This window comes from Sphaerodactylus townsendi, linkage group LG16 (genome assembly GCF_021028975.2).
Source record: "Sphaerodactylus townsendi isolate TG3544 linkage group LG16, MPM_Stown_v2.3, whole genome shotgun sequence".
Classification (NCBI taxonomy): domain Eukaryota; kingdom Metazoa; phylum Chordata; class Lepidosauria; order Squamata; family Sphaerodactylidae; genus Sphaerodactylus; species Sphaerodactylus townsendi.
The window spans coordinates 17744070-17766877 of record NC_059440.1 but is presented as its reverse complement, the minus strand read 5'-3'; the positions used below and the strand labels follow the sequence as shown (position 1 = coordinate 17766877).

At 45.2% G+C, this 22808-nt stretch overlaps 1 protein-coding gene across 2 annotated transcripts; it reads right to left on the bottom strand.

Annotated features, from left to right (window-relative positions):
* Positions 1-15094: 15094 nt before the first annotated feature.
* On the bottom strand, positions 15095-22426 carry PIMREG (PICALM interacting mitotic regulator). Of its 2 annotated transcripts, XM_048518459.1 has the most exons (6): positions 22111-22425; positions 19610-19930; positions 18208-18533; positions 17705-17800; positions 17113-17159; positions 15705-15841 (listed from the first exon to the last, which is right to left on the bottom strand). In XM_048518459.1, exons 2-5 carry the CDS (start codon positions 19889-19891, stop codon positions 17129-17131), a joined length of 735 nt encoding a protein of 244 aa, XP_048374416.1. In that variant the 5' UTR covers positions 19892-19930; positions 22111-22425; the 3' UTR covers positions 15705-15841; positions 17113-17128. The 2 variants fall into 2 exon arrangements, with proteins under 2 accessions (XP_048374415.1, XP_048374416.1); XM_048518458.1 differs by lacking the exon at positions 17113-17159 and having other exon boundaries at positions 15095-15841; positions 22111-22426.
* Positions 22427-22808: the final 382 nt, after the last annotated feature.

Below are 22808 nucleotides of genomic sequence, written 5' to 3'. Positions count from 1 at the left end.
TTAGGGCAATGTTGGGTAATTCCCGGATGTTTAGGGGGAAAGTCTGAGGAGGATGGGGTCTGGGGGGCAGAGGGACCTCAGTGAGGGAGAAAGCCTTAGGCCCGCATATGCAGAATAATGCACTTTCAATCCACTTTCACAATTGTTTTCAAGTGGATTTTGCTATTCCGCATAGTTGCCAAGTGCATTGAAAGTGTATTGAAAGTGCATTATTCTGTATGTGTGGAAGGGGCCATAGGTAACCCTCCAAAGCTACCTATTTTTCCAGGGGAAGTGACCTGTGCACTTTGGGGATCTCCACATCCTACCTGGAAGCCCGCAACTCTATGGCCCCTTCCGCACACGCAAAATAATGCGTTTTCAAACCACTTTCACAACTGTTTGCAAGTGGATTTTGCCATTCCGCACAGCTTCAAAGAGCACTGAAAGCAGTTTGAAAGTGCATTTTTCTGCATGTGCGGAATGAGCCTATGCTAGTTTTAGGTCCAGAAGAGCGTTTGTCAGTTCTACATTTGTTGACTCCAAAGCTGCATCATTTCAAGGTAAACGTTTGAGAGACAACCTGTACTGTTCCAGGTGCGAATAGAGATGTTGTTGTGACACTCACCTGAAAGAAAGATTTTTTCAGTACTGGTACTAACACCTTTGAGCATCCGTGTGAAGCAATATGTGTATTTGCATTTAATGTTTTTATTGCTTTGAAACTGAGCAAAGATAACACCTTTCATCGTATCATAAGGAAAAGGAAATTGCCGACGTTATTATGTGCTGTTGATACAATTTCTCTTTCCCACAGCCAAGATTGGCCAGCGTTAACTGGTGCAGCTTCAGGAAGTTTCTTGGGGTGGGGGGTTGTGTTTACTGAACATAAATCACTGCAAGGCTAATGTCTTGAGTCATAAACCAGCCCTCCCATGACTGGCAAAAATCCTTCAACTTTCAACTGGAAAAAAAAAGAGTTTTATCACTGCCAAGGTAAAGACTGATTAGCCAGAATACTGGAAATTTTGAAAGAACTGACAAGGATGCTGTTCCTACCCATTTCCTTATCACTTGCTGGTACTGGTGGGGCAGGGGTGAATTTTCACACCTCCATCTAGGAACATAAGAACATAAGAACAAGCCAGCTGGATCAGACCAGAGTCCATCTAGTCCAGCTCTATGCTACTCGCAGTGGCCCACCAGGTGCCTTTGGGAGCTCACATGCAGGATGTGAAAGCAATGGCCTTCTGCTGCTGCTGCTGCTGCCAAGCACCTGGACTGTTAAGGCCTTTGCAATCTCAGATCAAAGAGGATCAAGATTGGTAGCCATAGATCGACTTCTCCTCCACAAATCTGTCCAAGCCCCTTTTAAAGCTATCCAGGTGAGTGGCCATCACCACCTCCTGTGGCAGCATATTCCAAACACCAATCACACGTTGCGTGAATAAGTGTTTCCTTTTATTAGTCCTAATTCTTCCCCCCAGCATTTTCAATGTATGCCCCCTGGTTCTAGTATTGTGAGAAAGAGAGAAAAATTTCTCTCTGTCAACATTTTCTACCCCGTACATAATTTTATAAACTTCAATCAGGAGAGGCCTGAATGTTTTTTTGAAAAGGTAAAGGAGGTCCCTGTGCAGGCATTGGGTCAGTATTGGCCCATGGGGACTACATCACAAGGTTTATTAGGCAGAGTTCATTCATGGGGCGGTTTGCCATTGCCTTCCCCACCTGTCTGCACTTTACCACCATCAAGCGGGGTACTCCTTTTACAGACCACAGAAGGAAAGCTGTGATTGGATAGCACTTTCCACCAGCACACCTGCTCTTTTCAGAATCTTCATTCTTGAAAGTTTTCTGGGTTACACAACCGTGAAAGAACATGTTTTCCCCAGAGTCCACACAAGAGGAAATGGTTAATCCCTTTTCTAAAAAAATTAAAAATAACCTTTCTTCTTTGGGCCTCATTGTCTGAAGGACTCTGGAGATATAACATTGGGCATGAGTTATCAATCAGGAAACAGGGCCCACATTTGTGCATGTATTTTTTTAAAGGCCTTGTATAGGGCAACCGCATACATCTCTAAACTGGGTCACCATCAGCTGAATTTCTGGAATGTATTTTACCAGCCATAGATGCTTTGTTATGATGAGGCATTCCTTCTGACGCTGAGATAAAAACTGACCTAATTATGAGTGCCAAATATAACAATCATGCCGACACGGGGTTTCGTGAATGGCTCTGGAAATCAACATGGTTTTGTAATAGCTTTGCAGAACTGGTAACTTTCAGTTCTACTGTAAATGTTTTGTTTTATTTTTTTTTATGTTGAAAGGAAAAATGTATATACTTCCTTTGCTCCAGCCGTTGGCTCACAATTGCTTTAGTGTGTGTGTGTGTGTGTGTGTGTGGTGGGTGGGTAAATCATTTGGAAAGACGTTATGAAAGCCACACTGCCAACTCTACAGGAGAGCTGCTAAATCATATCAGAAACCAATTTTGTTTCGGTGGTAGGAGCTGTCAAGCTCTCTTCATCAGATACAAGTAGGAATGACAATCCCCAAGTTCTTATATCCCAGTCTGAAAGTGGAGCAGCGTTGCAAAGAAAGGAATCAGGATGCAGAGGTTTAATGCAAAATGTAACTAGCTTATTTAAAGCAGGGGAGACTGCCCTGTCAGCACGACTGCCCTGTCAGTTCTTCAAGTACATCAAAAGCAGGAAGCCAGCAAGGGAAGCTGTAGGCCCGTTAGATGACAAAGGAACAAAGGGTGTGCTAAAAGATGGCAGGGAGATTGCAGAGAAACTGAATGAATTCTTTTCACCCAAGAGGAGGTGAGGAAAATTCCTGCACCTGAACCAAGCTTCTTAGGAGGCGAATCCGAGGAACTAACGAAGATAGTGGTAGACAAGGAAGAAGTTCTGGCAGCCATTGATAAACTAAATGTTACCAAATCCCCTGGCCCAGATTGCATTCACCCAAGAGTTCTTAAAGAGCTCAAGCATGAAATTGCTGATCTTCTCACTTTAATATGCAACTTATCCCAGACAGACGGGAGGTTGAACAACTAGCCTCGTGGTGCCACTGGAACAATCTAGAACTGAACACACTTAAAACCGTAGAAATGGTGGTAGATTTCAGGAGAAACCCTCCCATCCTACCTCCTCTCACAATACTAGACAACACAGTATCAACAGTAGAGACCTTTAAATTTCTAGGCTCCATCATATCTCATGACCTAAAATGGTCACCCTAACATCAAAAAATGTCATCAAAAAAAGCACAACAAAGAATGTTCTTTCATGCGCCAACTCAGGAAGCTCAAACTGCCCAAGGAGCTGCTGATACAGTTCTACAGAGGAATCATTGAGTCCTGTCATCTGCACCCTCTATAACTGTGTGGTTTGGTTCTGCAACCCAACAAGATCGAACACAGACTTCAGAGAATAATCAGAACTGCAGAAAAAACAATTGCTGCTAACCTGCCTTCCATTGAGGGACCTGTATACTGCACGGGTCCAAAAAAAAAGGGCTGTGAAAATATTTACTGACCCCTGCATCCCTGGACATAAACTTTGTTTCCAACTCTTACCTCTAAGCGTTAAGCTACAGAGGCACTGCACACCAAGACAACTAGACATGGGGAACAGTTTTTCCCGAATGCCATCACTCTGCTAAACAAATAATTCCCTCGATAATGTCAAACTATTTATTATATATTTATTATATAATTACTGCACTACTTTTTTCATCATTCCTATTACCCATCTCCTCCCACTTATGACTGTATGACTATAGCCTGTGCTGACATTTCATTTATTTTATGATTTTACATTTTATGTTTTTATTACTATTGATTGTTTCCTGATTGCTTACTAGACCTATATGACAATCATTAAGTGTTGTACCTTATGATTCTTGACAAATGTATTTTTCTTTTATGTACACTGAGAGCATATGCACCGGAGACAAATTCCTTGTGTGTCCAATCACACTTGGCCAATAAAGATTCTATTCTATTCTATTCTATTCTTATCCCTGAAATCAGGCTCCATCCCTGAAGACTGGAAGATGGCCAATGTCACACCAATCTTTAAGAAAGGATCTAGGGGGGGACCCGGGAAATTACAGGCCAGTTAGTTTGACATCTGTTCCTGGTAAATTAGTAGAATCTATCATTAAAGATAAAATTATAAAACATGTAGAAAAGCAAGACCTGCTGAGAAAGAGTCAGCATGGCTTTTGCAGAGGCAAATCCTGTCTTACAAACTTACTAGAGTTCTTGAGGGTGTAAACAGGCATGTAGACAGGAGTGAACCGGTGGACATTGTCTACTTGGATTTCCAAAAGGCTTTTGACAAAGTTCTCTCACCAGAGACTGTTGAGAAAACTCCAGCAATGAAGGAATAAGAGGGGAGGAATCCTCCCTATGGATTAAAACTGGTTGAGAAACAGGAAACAAAAAATTGAGTGGGTGTAAATGGGAAGTTCTCACAATGGAGAGATGTCGGGAGTGAAGTGTCCCCCAAGGATCCGTTTGAGGGACCAGTGCTCTTTAACCTATTCATAAATGACCTGGAAGTAGGGGGGGTGGGTAAGCAGTGGTGGCCAAGTTTGCAGATGATACCAAATTATGTAGAGGTGGTGAGAACCACAAAAAGGATTGCAAAGAGCTCCAAGCGGACCTTGATAAATTAGGTGAGTGGAAACTTGAGAAATGGCAAATGCAGTTCAATGTAGCAAAATGTAAAGTGATGCACATAGGGGCAAAATCCAAGAAACTTCACGCATACTGCCTTCTACAGGGGTCAGTGCTTTATCAGTCACAGACCAGGAAAAGGGATTTAGGCATCTTAGTTGATAGTTCCATGGGAATGTCAACTCAATGCATGGCAGCTGTAAAGAAGGCAAACTTTATGCTGGGGATCATTAGGAAAGGAATTGATAATAAAACTGCAAAGATTGTCATGCCCTTATATAAAGCCGTAGTGCGACCGCACTTGGAGTACTGTGTCCAGTTCTGGTCGCTGCATCTCAAAAAGGATATTGAGGAGATAAAAAAGTGCAGAGAAGGGCAACAAGGATGATTGAGGGACTGGAGCACCTTCCCTATGAGGAGAGGCTGCAGCGTTTTGGGACTCTTTAGTTTGGAGAGGAGGCTGGCTGAGGGGGGATATGATTGAGAGTCTACAAAAAATTATGCATGGGGTAGAAAATGTTGACAGAGAGAAATTTTTCTCTCTTTCTCACAATACTAGAACCAGGGGCATACATTATGAAAATGCTGGGGGGAAGAATTAGGACTAATAAAAGGAAACACTTCTTCCCGCAACGTGTGATTGGTGTTTGGAATATGCTGCCACAGGAGGTGGTGATGGCCACTCACCTGGATAGCTTTAAAAGGGGCTTGGACAGATTTATGGAGAAGTCGATCTATGGCTACCAATCTTGATCCTCCTTGATCTGAGATTGCAAATGCCTTAACAGTCCAGGTGCTCGGGAGCAACAGCCTCAGAAGGCCATTGCGTTCACATCCTACATGTGAGCTCCCAAAGGCACCTGGTGGGCCACTGCGAGTAGCAGAGAGCTGGACTAGATGGACTTTGGTCTGATCCAGCTGGCTTGTTCTTATGTTCTTATGTTCTTATGTTCTTATGAGAGATGCTTGGGGTCAAGAGAGATGTGATGGAGAGTTATCTCCGAAAGACCACTTATTTTGTGCTTCTTGTAAAAAGAAAAGAAGAAAGGAACAGAGCAGACGTCCACCAACAGATTGTTCTGCAATTTGGGACAAACACCAAAAAGACCCTGCAACTTTCCAGAAGAACTGGTGGTAGGGAGGAGAGAACAAGCTATACCCTTTTGAACATAAAGATGACAGGAGATGTGTGAATCAATTCGACATATTTTACTGGACCCAGAGGCGTAGCAAGGGGGAAAAGCGCCCAGTGCAACGGTGCGACCTCCGCCCCCGGAACACCCTCGCCACATCCCCACAGGGGTGCGTGCCCGATGTCCCCCCGGAGCTACGCCTCTGCCTGGACCTTTTTAATGTTCGCATGCTCCGCTGGGTCCTAGTGCTTTCTTTCTGCCCCCTTTCTTCCGATTCTCTGGCAGCACCTTAAACTCTTATTTAAGTGCTGCTTCTGACAAAAACAATATTATCTGCAATGGGAAATAGAGCACCTTAATAAAATAAAATAGCATTTATATTGCTCCAGATGCACTCGCCATGTTCCCCCCCCCCCAGGGAAAGGTAATAATGCAGATTATTATTATTATTGCAGATAATAGAGCCCCCAGGGGATGGGGCGGTTTATAAATCGAAACAATAAATAAATAAATAAATAAATAAATAAATAAATAAATAAATAAATAAATAAATAAATAATGGCTTTGGTGGAAACGGTGCTTAAATAAGAGTTTAAAATGCTGCCAGATTTACAGTGCAGACGCACGCTGCTCTGATTTCCATCACAGAATCCACGACTGCACTGTCAGCTTTATCCCGAAAAGGGTATAGAAAATTATCAAAAGGCAAGGCAAGCTACCTTTCGGAAGACTTAAACATTCCCAGTTGCTCTTATTTGTTTAAAACCAACAATAATCGTAAAAAGCAAGGAAATACAATTTTTTAAAGTGCAGTTTTGTCTAAAACACTTTACTGTTTATCAGAGGTGTATCTAGGGAAAATGTGCAAAATCGGAGTTTACCGGCCCCACCCCCACCACAACCAAACAACTTTTTTTGCACCAGGTCTTGAAGTCAGTGTATGGAAAGAGGAGGGGGTGTGGGGGTGATTTTCCACCCCCCCGTGTAACTAAATGGCCACAGCTCGGGGAAATTTGACCCCATATGTCCCCCCTGGGTAGTATGCCCCTGTTGTTTATGTATCATGGTGTTATGTTTGGATTTCACCACAAGCCCTGACCTGGCCTTCACTCAGGTGCAGAAGCAAAAGTGGCTTTCATTCAGGTTGCTTAGTGTAATTTATGCAGCCTTATCTTCACGAGAACCTATTAGGGTAGGTGAAACAGGGTGCATATGGCTGGCCCATGATCCCCCAATGAGTTGAACGACTGAGCAGGCCTTTGAAGCACTGGCGTAATACCCATTGGGCAAGGTGGGCAGCTGCCCAGGGCATCACCTTGTGGGGGGCATCAAAATGCTGGGTTCGTTTTTGGGTATTTTAGTGGTTTTCCATTTTTTGGCCTGCAGGGGGTGCAGTTTTTAGGCTAGCGGCACCAAAATTTCAGCAAATCATCAGGAGACTGTCCTTATGCTACCCCCCACATTTGGTGAGGTTTGGTTCAGGGAGTCCAAAGTTATGGACTCCCAAAGTGGGTGCCCCTATCCCCCATTGTTTCCAATGGGAGCTATTAGGAGATGGGGGCTACAGTTTTGAGGGTCCATAACTTTGGCCCCCCTGAATCAAACTGCACCAAAACTGGCGGGTATCACTAGGGCAGTCTCCTGATAAGACGCTGAAAGTTTTGAGACTGTACCTTCAGAAATGTGCCCCCCCAGCCTGCAACCCCCATTGACAGCAAAGCAGAAGGAACTCAATGCAGAACCAAGATTCTTGGGGCAAATTTAGGGATGTTCTTGCAGGAGGGCATTTTTTGACGTATCCAGCGAAATCAAGATTTTCAGGGTATCATCCTCACAGAGACTGTCATGATGGCACCCCCAAGGTTCGGATGCCAGTTTGAAGTTCTCAGGGGGGTCCAAAAAGTTATGGACCCTCAAAAGGGAAGCCCCCATCTCCTTAGCAAAGAATACACCTTAATACACCTGATTTAGTACACCTTAATATACACCTTAGTACACCTGCCTTAGTACACCTTAATACCACATCTGCCTTAATTACACCTTAGGTACACCTGCGCTTAGTGCACCTTAATACACACTTATTAATACACCGGCCTTAAGGTGCACCTTAATTACCACTTGCTTTAATACCACACCTGCCTTAGCAGGTGCACCTTAATACACCTTAATACACCTGCCTTAATACACCTTAATACACCTTAATACACCTGCCTTATTGCACCTTAATACACCTGCCTTAGTTCACCTTAATACACCTTAATACACCTGCCTTAGTGCACCTTAATACACTTTAAGGCCTTACGCAGTCTGGGACCCTTCAAGGCCTTACGCGGCCTGGGACCCTGCGTATCTTCCGAGGACCAGCATCCACCCCATATATGTTTCCCACCACGCTGACCTCTTAAGCTCCAGCAGAGAGCCAGTTTACTAGTGGTCCCCGGCCCTCGATGATCGCGAGCTGGCCTCCCACCCGGGCCAGGGCCTTTACAGCCCTGGCCCGGCCTGAATCGGGCAGCTCTTCCACCAGCTGTTCGAGGCCCTCGCGGGGTTAACAACTTGAGGTGAGGGTTCCGCCCAGGGACCTGCAGAGGCGTGAACTTCGTTCCGCCCGAGACCTTTGGAAGGGACCAGCCGGCTGATGGTGCCCCCACTCCCTGCTTTGGCTCTTCCATCTGGGCCTATAACATCCTACTTGAGACCTTATGCGTTCCTCCCTTAGGAAAAAGGAGATTTGATCGATTAGGTTACCGGTAGCCACCTAGTGGTATTTTTTTACTTAGCGTACTAAATGCTGCTGTTTGGTTTAATCTCTTAAGCTGCTTTTATAAGTTTTAGTCGATTAATGCTGGTTTTATGACTGTATTGTTTATGTGCTGTACACAGCCCATTGGAGCCCTCCGAGGGACGGGGTGATTATATAAACCTAAAAGATTAATAAAATAAATAAATATCGAATTTCAATGCACCTATAACCTTAATGGAACACCTTCAATACGCAGCCTTAATACACCGCAATGTCTTAGTTAGCACCTAATAATACGCCTTAATACGCCTGCCTTATTGTGCACCTTAATGGGCAAAACTTAATACACCTGCCCCTTGGTGCGGCGTAATGCGCAGCAATACCTGCCTGTGAGTACGCAGCCTTAATGCAATGCTGGGTTTAGCTTGTAGTGCGCATTAACGCACCTTAATGCGCACCTTAGCTTGTAATGCACCTTAATGCGCACCTTAATATACCAGTGCTTTGGTGCACCTTAATGACACCTGCCTTAGATTGCACCTTAATGCCACCTTAATGCCATAACGTAACCTGCGCCGGCAGATTGCGCAGCAATACCGCAACGCTTGGTGCGCGTAATGCGCCTGCTTGTGGTGCGCATGAAATGCCTATAACGTATTACGCCAGGTACGCCAATGCGCATGAAATGCGCCGCAACGTAGATTGCGCATGCGCAATAATGTACCTGCATATTAGTTATGAATGCGCAACAATGCCGCAACTTGGATTGCGCCTTAGTACGCCTTATAACGCCATATAACGTAATGACTTACAATACGCATGAAATGCGCAGCCTTAGGTACGCCATATTACGCAGCAATGCAATACGCAGGTACGCCTTAATGATAACGCCTTAATGCGCATAACGTGGTGCGCGTAAACGCATCAATAATGCGCAGCCAAATGCCTGCCTTAATGCGCATAATGCATCTGCCTTGGTGCGCGTAATGCGCTTAATGCACCTATAGCCTTAATTTACGCGTAATGCGCATTAATGCACCTGCTTGTAGTGCGCCTTAATGCGCCTTATATTACTTGTGGTTCACCTTAATTTGCGCAGTGCGTAATTCCGCCATTGCCCTTGGTTCGCAGCAATGCACCTTAATGCTGCCTTGGTGCAGCAACAATGCCACGGTAATGCACCTTGCAACGTAATGCGCATGAAATGCCTGACTGGTTTGGGTGCACAACCAATGCACCTTGAATTGCGCAGCCAGGTACCTGCCTTGAATTTTCAGTAAATGCCTGCATGTAGTACGCATGGTGTAATACGAAATGCACCTATTAATGCGCGTAATGCACCTTAACAGCAGGTAGTGCGCGCTTATTGCCAACCAATGCACCGCCTGCACGCAGATTGCACTTGTAATTGCATGAAATACATAACGGCAGGTACCTTAATGCCGCCTGAATTTACGCATTAATTACGCCAATGCATATGGTGCGCAGCCAATGCGCAGCAATGCGCTTATAGCGTAATGCGCGTAATGCGCAATGATACGTCTGCTTGTGGTTCGCAGCAAGTATGTTGCCTTATTACAATTGCCTTAATTACGCACCTTAATGCCGCATTAATGCACCGCAACAGCAGCCAGTACGCCTTAATGCCTGTAATACGCCTGCCTTGTAGTGCGCCTTAATACGCAGCAAGTACGCCTATAATGCACCTGCGGGTACGCCTTAATACGCGCATTCAGCTTAGCGCACCTTAATGCACCTTAATGCGCATATAGCAGCCAATGCCTTGTGAAATACGCAGCATGTATACCTGCCTTGTAGTTCACGCCAATGCAACCAAATGCACTTAAGCCTTAGGTTCACCTTAAGCATGGTACGCCTTGAAATTTGCCGCCAATATACCAGCAGATGGTGCGCCTTAATTGCGATTTTAATGCACTTATAACGTAATGCTGCCTTAATGCCGCCTTAATGCACGCCTGCAGCAAGTTCCGCCTTAATACGCCTGCAACGTAAATACACCCTATTTTTAGGTGCGCAGCAATGCGCAATATGCCTTAATGCACCTGTAATGCGCATTAATGCACTTAATGCACCTGCCTTGGTTCGCCATAATGCACCTTAATACCTGCAACTTGGGTACTTGCCTTAATACGCAATAATGCACCTGCCTTAGCAGAACGCCTTAAGTGCGCCTTAATGCTACCTGCCTGGATACGCATAATGCAATATGGTTATGCGTAGTAACGCATGTAATACGCGCATGTAATGCCGCATATGGTTGCGTGAATGCACCGTGGTGCAATCTTAACTGCCTGCCTTAAGGTACGCAGCAATGCACCTTTTAATGCACCTGCCTTAGTGCACCTTAATACGCACCTGCCTTAATGCCACCTATTTTGGTGCACCTTAATGCCTTAATATACTTATGCCTGTAATGCGCCTTAATGCACCTTAATGCCGCCTGCCAGTTCACCTTAATGCCGCCTTAACACACCTGCCTAGGTACACCTTAATAAAGGCTTAATTACACCAACATGGGTGCCTTAAATACCGCAACAATACCTGCCTTAGTACGCCTTGTAATACCAATCGATTGTATGGGTACGCCTTAATGCACCTTAATGCACCTGCCTTCGCGTACACCTTCATACGCAGCAATGCGCCGGTATGAAATACACCTGCCTTGAGTACGCCTTAATGCACCTTAAAATACGCCTGGCCAGATTGCGCAGCAATACGCAGCAATACGCCGCCGCGGTGCCTTAATACGCGCTTAATATGCCTGCCTTAGTGCGCTTATGTGCAACAATACGCGACTAAGTACGCCTTAATGCCTGCCTTAAGTTCACCTTAATGCACCTTAATACTCCTGCCAGCAGGTGCGCAATAGTACACCTGCCAATTGCCACCTTAGTACGCGTAAATACACCTGCCTTAATACACCTATTTTAGTGCGCAACAATACGCAACAAAGATTGCACCATGCCTTGAATTACCTTAATGCACCTTAATACACCTGCCTTAGTTCACCTTAATACCCTTGGTGCGCAGCAATACGCAGCAATACACCTGCGCAGCAGGTACGCAGCAATGTCACCTTAATACCTGCCTTAGTTCCGCCTTAATGCACCTTAATACACCTGCCTTGGTGCGCATAATACACCTGCCAATTACACCTTAATACGCCTTAATACGCCAACATAATGTACACCTGTGCAATTGCGCCTTAACACACCTTAATATACCTGCCTTAATACACCTTAATACACCTTAATACACCTGCCTTAGGTACACCTTAATATCTCATAATACACCTGCCTTACTACACCTTAATACACCTTAATGCACCTGCCTTAGTGCACCTTAGTACACCTTAATACACCTGCCTTAGTGCACCTTAATACACCTTAATACACCTTAATACACCTACCTTAATACACCTTAATACACCTGCCTTAATACACCTTAATACAACTCAATACACCTGCCTTGGTACACCTTAATACACCTGCCTTGGTACACCTGCCTTAGTACACCTTAATACACCTTAATACACCTGCCTCAATACACCTGCCTTAATACACCTGCCTTAATACACCTGCCTTAATACACCTTAATACACCTGCCTTAGTACACCTTAATACACCTGCCTTAGTACACCTTAATATACTTTAATACACCTGCCTTAGTTCACCTTAATACACCTTAATACACCTGCCTTAGTGCACCTTAATACACCTTAATACACCTGCCTTAGTACACCTTAATATACCTTAATACACCTGCCTTAGTTCACCTTAATACACCTTAATACACCTGCCTTAGTGCACCTTAATACACCTTAATACAGCTGCCAGTACACCTTAATACACCTTAATGCACCTGCCTTAGTGCACCTTAATACACCTTAATACACCGGCCTTAGTACACCTTAATACACCTGCCTTAGTGCACCTTAATACACCTTAATACTCCTGCCTTAGTGCACCTTAATACACCTGCCTTAGTACACCTTAATACACCTTAATACACCTGCCTTAGTACACCTTAATACACCTTAGTACACCTGCCTTAGTACACCTGCCTTAGTGCACCTTAATACACCTTAATACACCTGCCTTAGTGCACCTTAATACACCTGCCTTAGTACACCTTAATACACCTTAATACACCTGCCTTAGTACACCTTAATACACCTTAGTACACCTGCCTTAGTACACCTTAATACACCTTAATACACCTGCCTTAGCACACCTTAGCACACCTTAGTACACCTGCCTTAGCACACCTTAGTACACCTGCCTTAGCACACCTTAGTACACCTGCCTTAGCACACCTTAGTACACCTTAGTACACCTGCCTTAGCACACCTTAGTACACCTTTGTATACCTTCCTTAGCACACCTTAGTACACCTGCCTTAGCACACCTTAGTACACCTGCTTTAGCATACCTTAGTACACCTGCCTTAGCACACCTTAGCACACTTGCCTTAGCACACCTTAGCACACCTGCCTTAGCACATTTTAGTACAGCTGCCTTAGTACACCTTAGTACACCTGTCTTAGCACACCTTAGTACACATTAGTACAGCTGCCTTAGCACACCTGCCTTAGCCCCCATCTCCCATTCTTTCCAATGGGAGCTAAGGAGATGGGGGCTACCCTTTTGAAGGTCCAAAACTTTGTCCGTCCTGAACCAAACTTGTAGGTAGCATAAGGACAGTCTCCTGATGATACGCTGAAGTTTTGGTGCCCATATGTCTAAAAATATGTTTTGGTGCCCATATGTCTAAAAATGTGCCCTGCAGGCACCAATGTCCTGGTGCAAAAAAATGTTTTGGTTGTGGTGGGGTGGCCGCCCATGGGGGGGGGGGCATCCCACAGGTTTTGCCCAGGGCTCCAGTTTGCCGCGTTACACCCCTGCTTTGAAGTCACTCCCGCCCTCTGTAACTCTGTAGGCTATGTACCACATTGCTTTCTCATCCATTTCTGATGCTTAAGCCAGTTCAGGCCCCTTCTGCCCATGCAGAATGGTGCTCTTTCAATCCACTTTCGCAATTGCTTGCAAGTGGATTGAAAGTGCATTATTCTGCATGTGCGGAAGGGGCCTAAGTCTCCAGGCAAATTGCAGGACCCTTAAAAAGAAGAGACCACCCTAGTTTTGCAGGCATTGCAAGGAAGACCGAGGGGGTTTCTGCAAGCTTTAACCCAAGCAAAGTTCATTTGGTGAAGGGAAGGAACCAGCCCAATTGTACACAGAATCAACAGCAGCCATTCGTGACTTTTGTTCTGGGTTTAACTTCGCATAGCAACAGATTGCTAGTCTGTATTTCCTGCTACAAGAAATTTCAGCCTGGATTTTCCCTTTCTTTAACCTGCCTGTTTACCCACGTATTCAGGGTGGAGGACCTCGGTTCATTGCAACTCTCAGATAATAATTCTGATGAGCAAAGGGGTTGTTTCCCGGGCTGTTTCTTCGTGGCTAGCCACAAAAGCAATAATTGTCCTCACAGTAAAGGATTTTCTTCTGCTAGGTTGTTTTGCTTGGAAAGTTTCCATGCCTCAAAATGTCACAAAAACTGAGTCTATGAGAGCTTCCTCGTATGTCCAGAAAGACCCATTTATTGAACCCATGGACAAAATGGCAGCCATGTTGCAAGTACAATGCATGGGTCTGGTCACTAAATTTAAGATACAAAAAAACAGTACTCTACAAAAGTATAAAGCCAGAAAGTATGAGGCCTGCCAGACCTATCTGCCGTCTGTACTAAATAGTATCCAAAAAGAAGAGGAGTTTGGATTTATTTCCCACCTTTCTCTCCTGCAAGGAGACTCAAAGGAGCTTACAATCTCCTTGCCCTTCCCTGCTCACAACAAACACCCTGTGAGGTGGGTGGGGCTGAGAGTTCCGAAGAACTGTGACTAACCCCAGCTGGCACGTGTTGGAATGCACAAGCTAATCTGCACCAGATAAGCTTCCACAGATCGTTCACCAGATCAGCTTTCACAGCTCAAGTGGCAGAGCGGGGAATCAAACCCGGTTTTCCAGATTAGAGTGCACCTGCTCTTAACCACTACACCACGCTGGTAGCACAAACATTATTCACAAATATAAATCACAGGAAGGATGCTTAATTTTATTTTATGTATTTTATTTTATACTAGCAGCCAATTTTGAGATTCCTGTCTTTATATTGAGAACCAGTGTAGTTTAGTGGTTGAAACCGTTGGATTCTAGTCTGGAAAACCAAGTTCAATTCCCCATTCCTTCACATGAAGCCTGCTGGGTGACCTTGGGCCAGTCATAGTTCTTTCAGAACTCTCTCAACTCATGCGGAGGCAACCAATGACCAACTACCTCTGAATGTCTCTTGCCCTGAAACCTTATAGGGTCACTATAAAAATAGAAACCAATTTTCAAATATGGAAACCCATTCAGAGATGAAAATCCGTAAGAACAGCCCAACGTTTTGTCATTGTGCCTGATACATTAGATTCAATAGCCGAGAGATCAAATACTGTTTGCAGGAATACATTTCTTTGGTTCAATCAGACCTTTATTGGTGTTATGACACCATACATTAAAATCAGAATTAAAAAAGAGACAGCTGGTGATCTTGTAACCATATAGCGAGAAAATAAGAACTTTGCATTGAAACCAGTGATATAGCTGGGCCTCTCTTTGCTACCTTCTGCAGCTTCAAGCTGCTGTGTGAGGAAACATTCAGGATCAGGAAAACAGAAAGGAGGGCGACTGCCCTTCCCCTATGCCAGGTCTCCCTCCATTCATATACACACCACTACTTTTTGCAATTATATCATTTCGTAGTTTGGCCTTCAGTGAAGAATCTGCTTTGGTGATGTTGCAGTCAAATTCCTGCTTTCTCCTCCAGTTCTTTCTTGTCTCATATTTTTAATAAATGTATGATAAACAGTGTTTACACGGAATTGTAGGTTAATAATTGATGCATAATATATGCAACAGGTAAGGAAAATTAAAAAGTTAGCTTTTCACGACACGAGCTTATGCAGCGTGGAGTCAGTTAGATGCGGATACAAAAAAAGGTTTTACAAACACACACACACACATATACACACACAAGTCCATCCTTCATATATTCGCAGGTTAGTAGTTTTTCCAGCGGGTTTTGGCCCATCTGCGGAGCACTCTCTGCAGTCTCAGCGCGCGCCTCCTGAATGACGAACCGGCACAATCCTGAGACTGCAAATGCGCAGCCCGTACGTTTTGCGCCATGATGCAGCAATAGTTGGCGATCGCTTGATCCCTGCAGGCAGGAAGAAAAACATAGACAGGAACATTCCCGGAAGGAGGGGAAGGACTGCATTAAGAGAAAGCACCTGCCCATTCGCACAGGTCAATTTCAGAGCTGAAAAAATGGCGTCCGAAGTGGCATCAGATTTAACAACTGGAAAGGCCTCTGGAAAAGCCAGTAATGGGATGTCAAATATTTATTTGTAGGGAAAGGAGCTTGCCAGCCGCCTTGAGTCTCCTTACAGGAGAGGAAGGTGGGATATAAATCAAAACTCTTCTTCTTTACAAGATAATGTTGCCCCTCCTAATAAATAAAATGGGAGGGGGGGTGACACCAATGCGGAGTATCAATATAAATTTGCAAACACAAAGGGGGAGGGGGGAGGCCATTGTCCTGTATCCATACAGCAGAATTTCTGGGGATCTGGGTTTTACCTCTGGGCAGACAAAGCTGAAACTGAGATATATCAACCACGACTTCTTCATTTGGTCACTCAAAAGCGACCACACGATAACAGTACAACAGTTGATGGCTTCATGCAAGTTCCTAACATGCTGTCAAGGAACGTTCATAAGCATTCAAACTGCTCAAGTTGAAAGCACAACATCTCCAGCTGCCAGTTTTAAATGTGAAACAGAGATTTCCCTAGTTGTTTCAGGTGCACTCAAGCTGAATATTATTCCGCTGAGGGGATGTAGGGAAGGACAACGATATTAGGCAAGGCATCAAATTACCATTCCTGTCATGCTTTACAATCCAGGTTAGTTCCATAACTGGTGAATAGTGAAGTTAGTAGATAAGATGTGGGACTTCAGTTAGAAAAGCAGCTGTTTCAAACTACATCCCCTAGAACTCTGGGGGGTGGCTAGGAAGCTTATCAGAGCTCCTCAGTAAGATAGCCATGACAGTTTAATTTTGGTGGAAGAGAAGCAGTCCGACCTACTACTGATCTTCTCCCTGCAACACACATTGGAATGCCAGGACTGGTCTGAAAATATGCCCCAGCATCCTTTGCAGCGCACAGTCCTTCTATAGTAAATGGTTTCAAGAAGCCACCAGCTTATATTAGAGGTTGAGCTCAGCCAAACCTGAGGGAAACTGGCAAACCTGCAAGTGCTATTTAGGATTGTAAACACCACAGAAAACAAAGTGGCTATGAGGCTGAGATCATTTAGATTCCTTAGGCATGTCTCCTGTTAACAAACAGCTGATTTTCTCCAACCCGGCAACGTGTGTGTGTGTTAGATTATTCAAGCAAGTAAACAGAACGTAACAGATTTTACCTGGATGGTTTTATCTTCAGTTACAAATGAGAGAGATTGTCATATCACTAGTAGATGGAAGGAATAAGGGTTTATAGAATGGAACTCTCATGAGGTGTTGACTGCCTAAATGGGTTGCTACACCTAGTCAGCAGCTAATTTGGAAATATGTGAATCAGACTAAAAAACACAGAGCAGCCTACGACAGAACCGCAAACATTCGAACTGCTGTGAACAAACAAGACGGAAAGGGGACAGCGCAGGGTCTGCTATACAAGTGACAGAAATGATGGTCCTAAAAAAGCACAGATCTTCTCAAGGGGTTTTATTGAAGTTGCCAACAGCTGCTTCCCTCTTTGTAGAATGAAGGAAGCGCTAGTACGAGCCAGTGGCATAATTCACACACCTCTCTGGGAGACACATTCCAGGGCAGCCCAAATACTGTTATTCTGACTGCCTCGACCCTAAATGGAAAGTGGTCTACAAAATGTTTTAAATCAGTTGAGTAACTTTTAACAATTTGGTAACAACCACCTATGACAGCAGAGGAACCTCTGAGGTAAAGGGACCCCCTCCCCGCTGGTCTTCCTCCCTAGATTTCAGCCCGACTCACCTCTCCTCTTGGACAATGATATCGTTGAAGGCGTGAGAGAGACGCTTCAGCTGGCGAATGCCGGTGGAAATCAGCTCTAAATCACAATCAAACTGCCTGGAAGAGAACGAGGAGGAAGCAAGATGGGATGAGCCTGAAAGCAGCCATTTTGGATCGTATCAGCGGTCTATCTAGTTCAGCAACCTGCCTCCAGAGAAGAAGGGGGAGAACAGAAGGGGAAAAGTGTGTGTGTTGGGGGGGGGGGGGGGGAACGTCCCCTCTATGCAATTTTCTTGCCGGTCCCAATTTGCTAGAGCACGCTCTGTTTTGTCGCACAATGGGCTTTACTGTTAGTGGAGTAATAAAATGCTTGTGCGCTTATCAACCCCTGCAACACCGAACCCACATTCCATTTCAACTGGCCTAGCTTGATTGCTTTCTGTAAGACACACAGGAGTTTCCCCCCTCCCCAATACTTCCTTCTAATCCCTCACTGGGTAACAAGCTCTGGATAGCTGACTTGCCTTTTCAAGTCAGCGCAGACAGGAGAACCATATGGACTTCTGAAGGCTACTGCCCTCCTGGATCTCCGGAGAGGAAGGAGGTCTTCTTTAAGCTGACGGACACCAGGTTGAAGGGAAGACCTCTGATCAGACTTGGGCACCATTTTGGTACGGGATGTTGGGGTAGAGATGGTAGCCAGCCTGCTGCTTTTGCGCTGAGGAGTGCGCTGAGGAGTGCGAGGAGACCCCCGCCGGATTTTGGTAGAACCCTTGTTGCTGGTCCTGGAGGCTTTAGCCAAAGCAGTCGTCAGAGTCTGGGTGGAGTCCTGGCAGCTCTTGTGGATTTTCTGCAATGTAGGAACAGTCAACGCTGAAGGACAATTGTATGTAGCATTTTATGTAGCACATCTGATGTTCAAAGCATACTTGCTGAAATTCTTGTAACAGCCTTGTAAGGTAGAAAGCCAGTGTGGTGTAGTGGTTAAGAGCAGGTGGATTCTAATCTGGAGAACCGGGTTTGATTCTCACTCCTCCACCTGAGTGGCAGAGGCTTATCCGGTGAACCAGATGTGTTTCCACACAGTTCTTTGGAACTCTCTCAGCCCCACCTGCCTCACAAAGTGTCTGTTGTGGGGAGAGGACGGGAAAGCAGCTTGTAAGCCACCTTGAGTCTCCTTACAGAAGATAAAGGCAGGGTATAAAGCCAAACTCTTCTTTTTCTAGATCCGTATCATTATTCCCATATAGCAAATAGGGGGCGTGTAGAGTTGAGGACAGAAGACAGAAGGGTATGGCTCACCTAAGGCCATCTAAGTTTGTGGCAGAGAGAAGACTTTAACTAGGGACCTCTTGGATAACACATTATTCTCTCAGTCTATACCAGGGATCTGTAATTTGTGGCTCTCGAAATGTTCATGGACTACACATCCCATCAGCCCCTGCCAGCATGGCCAAATGGGCATGCTGGCAGGGGCTGGTGGGAATTGTAGTCCATGAACATCTGGAAAGCTGCAGGTTGCACACCCCAGGCCAATTCTATACTATGTCTGTCAGCTGGTTAGGGCCTTGCCCTTTTTAATATACACAACATATAAAAAGCTGCGTTATACTAGATCAACCCCTTGGTCTATCTTGTATATAATCAGCACCTGAACCATTGAAGTGGAGATCCCAGAAATTGAATCTTTTACATGCAAAGCAGATAATCTGCCCTTAAATCATAGCCTTTCTCCTGAAAATCCACTTGGCTCCTGTTCACCTCCCACTCACTTCAAGGAGGACTTCCTGACAAATTGTGCATCAGGAGGACCAGACAGGTAAACATACAAGAACAAAGTTATAAAGTAATCATCAGTACAACTGACAATGCAGAATATAGACAAATTTATTCAACAGCTGCTTTGCCTGCACATCACTGTTGTACCTGAGACACCGTCCCAAAGACGTTTTTGGCTGTTCTCGTGAGCGCTCGGAGGTTTTGAGGCTTTTCCTTGGCTTCCAAGCTCTCCCATGTTGGGTTCTCCTCAAAGTTCATCTCAACCTGCTTTAAGGGCATTCGCTTCCGCAGGGACATCCGAACAGCATTCAGATTCCGAGATGACCGCTTTCTAAACCGGTCAGGCGCTGGACTCTCCTCAAAATCAGCCAGTATTTGGTGGCTTCGCCAACCAACAGTGGACCCCATATTTTGAAACACAGATGCCATTTTTTCTATGTCCTGGACTCTAAGAAATTTAAGCAAAACCTAAAAAAATAAGTGCATTAATGTTACTACTCCACGTGTTTATTATGATCATTTCTATCCGACTCCCTCCATTCTAACTCAAGTCACACAGAAAAAAAAACTTAGAATTGTATAAGTAAACAACTATATATGTTTGTCATATTTCCATGTCATTGATGCTGAGCATGTGCTATGGGCCTCGGACTCCAACCTGCCCAAATAACTCCATAGGAAGAAAGCAATTATTTGCTCAGTTCCACTGAACTGATTTCAAAATACACACTAAGCAGGGCGTACGCCTGTTGAGAATTCCCTAGCCAGTCCTGGCAAAAAAAGATAAGTCCCTTATTTGACCAAGTCTTTTCTGAACTCTGCAAGGAGGATGTTTATATTAGACTCAAGGATCTCCCGTCTTGTCACATGTGGAAACTGGCATAGCCCGCTCCAGAAAGCTCAGCCGATCTTTTTTTCCCTGTTGCTGCAGGAGTTTTAACGTTACTGTTTTTTTTATTGAACCAGATTTTGTTGACGTTTGAGGGCAGTCTCGAGAACTCTGTCGAAAGCTCGATCTATACCTGTATCCCTTCAATAAAATATTATTTCTCTGCTGGTTTTAAGCTTTGCAGTGGAATTTACAGACGGGCTTAGCCTCACCTAGGGTAATGAACTTCCAAGCGGGGCTTGGAGATCTCCTGTGATTAGAATTCATCTCTGGTCTATAGAGATCTGGAGAAAATGGCTCCCTTGGACATTGGACTGTATGGCCCTATATCCTGCTGAGGTCCCCCGTCCCTCACAGGCTCCAACCAGCATGGTATAGTGGTTAAGATCAGGTGGACTCTGGAGAACTGGGTTCGATTCCCACTGGATTTAGATGGGACAAACATGCCCTAGGATTGAGCTAGAAAAATCCCTCCCTTCTCTCTCCCTGACTCCTCTATTCCTACATTTTCCCTGACAGTTCAACCGTATGTTAAGATTTCCTATTCTTAAAGCAAAACCATTGTTACCAAAATTTGAAGTTAAGGGAGAAAGGAGTACATTCCTCAAAGGGGAAACTGCTGATTCTTTTGATAGCCTAGTTAAAGTTCAATTGGCGTACTAGAATCATGTGAAACAGACTCTTACGATCCCTTAAAATGAAATCAGTGCTCCTCTATCATTTGCATTCAGTTTAGCTGTCAGCTAAAAAAGGTTTCTACCACTGTTTAAAAGAAGAGCATTAGCAAATGTATTGCAACAGAAGTTTTATATACCATGATATACCGCCTTATTTACTACTGTATGGATCATCCTCGTAGGTAAAAGCATCAGACTGTGAAAAATCAATCCACTCTGACTGATTCTGTAATTCACCAAGAGGGGAAAAATTATCTCTGCACAAATCCAGATCCACCCATCCTGTTATCGTTAAATTTACGTCATCACTGAGTAGTTATATCCAAACAGGCCCGGGGAATTCAGCTTGGGTTCAAATGAACACGAACACACACACACTCCCGGAGTAGAAAAAAGTGATTGCATCAGAACAGTTTCCCTTATGCATTTCCAAGAAGCAGACAAGGTAGAAGAGAACGGCCAAGTCAGGCCAGCCTGGACTATTTGGCCCAGTATCCAGCTTCGGTTAATGGTCAGTTAGATGTACCAAGGGGAAGTCCTGCAAGATGGCAGATTAAGAGAATTTCCTGGTTTACTCCCAAGCATCAGGTACAGTGCCTCTGAACACAGAAGCTCCATTTTGGTTATTATGGTAAGTCACACAATGCCCCTATTCTACATAAATGGTTGTCCTGATTAATCAAACCGGGATATCTAGGCCAGCAATGCTATTTCTATAACAGGGACCAGCCAGATGCTACTAAGGAGTCCACAAGAAGAGCGTGATGAAGGCGGCAGTCCATCATCACTGTTTACTGCCCAGCCTCTGGCATTCAGAGATAGACTACTACTGTACATGGAGTTCCTATTTAGGTAGCAGAGAGCTTTAAAAAACCATATAAGGGTGAAGTTGGTGCAAAACTGGTTAACTCAAACCGGTGCGTAAACTGCTCTAAGCAGGAACCAATTATCTCATTGCGGATACGCCCGATTTTATATTATAAGTGCACAGTTGCAGAAATAGAACAGAAAGGGTTTTTTGCCTGCAAACACGACAGCCTATAAAAGCCAAGGACTCAGATTGCCCCCCCCCCCGGACTCACCTCCACAGGCGCTTGGAAACGTGCAATTGCACTCCGGATTTTTGCTTTATTGATTTTTACAAGATTTCAAATTAGGCGCCGCCTCTTTCCTCTTTATTCGGATTGGCTGCTTTAAGCCGCCTCCCTCTTCCTGATTGGCCAAGGAGATTCCAACGAGACCGGTCCCACTAACTGGGGTGGGGGCTTCGATCTTTATGATTACGTCAGGGGCGTAAGAAGGCAAACTAGAGCCCTGGGCAAAACCTGAGTTGGATGCCCCCCCCCCCCCCATGGGCGGCCACCCCACCACGACCAAAAAAATATTTTTTTTTGCAACACGTCATTGGTGTCTTTAGCCCCACCGCAGCCTGGCTCCCCCGGGACCCCCCTCCCCCTTCCGCCCGTCCTGATCGGCTGCCGCAGCTGAGGAGAATCTGCCCCACAGTGCTCTGGAGAGCCCCCCCCCCCCAGTCCCTCCCCTGGACCACGCCACGCTGCCCGCCGCCTTCGCACGCACGAGACCGCACGTGGATGTCAGGGGGGCGGGGGGGGGGAATCCGCTATCTTCCCGAGCCTCTTGGAGCTTGGCAGCCCCTTTGGACAATGGAGCCGAGAGCCCCTCCTAGGGCGCCACCTTCCCACGAGGCCCCACGTCGAGGTTGTGGCGTGTCCGAGCCTCTTTGGGCAGGGGAGCCGCTGGGGGTGCTGCTGCTGCCCTC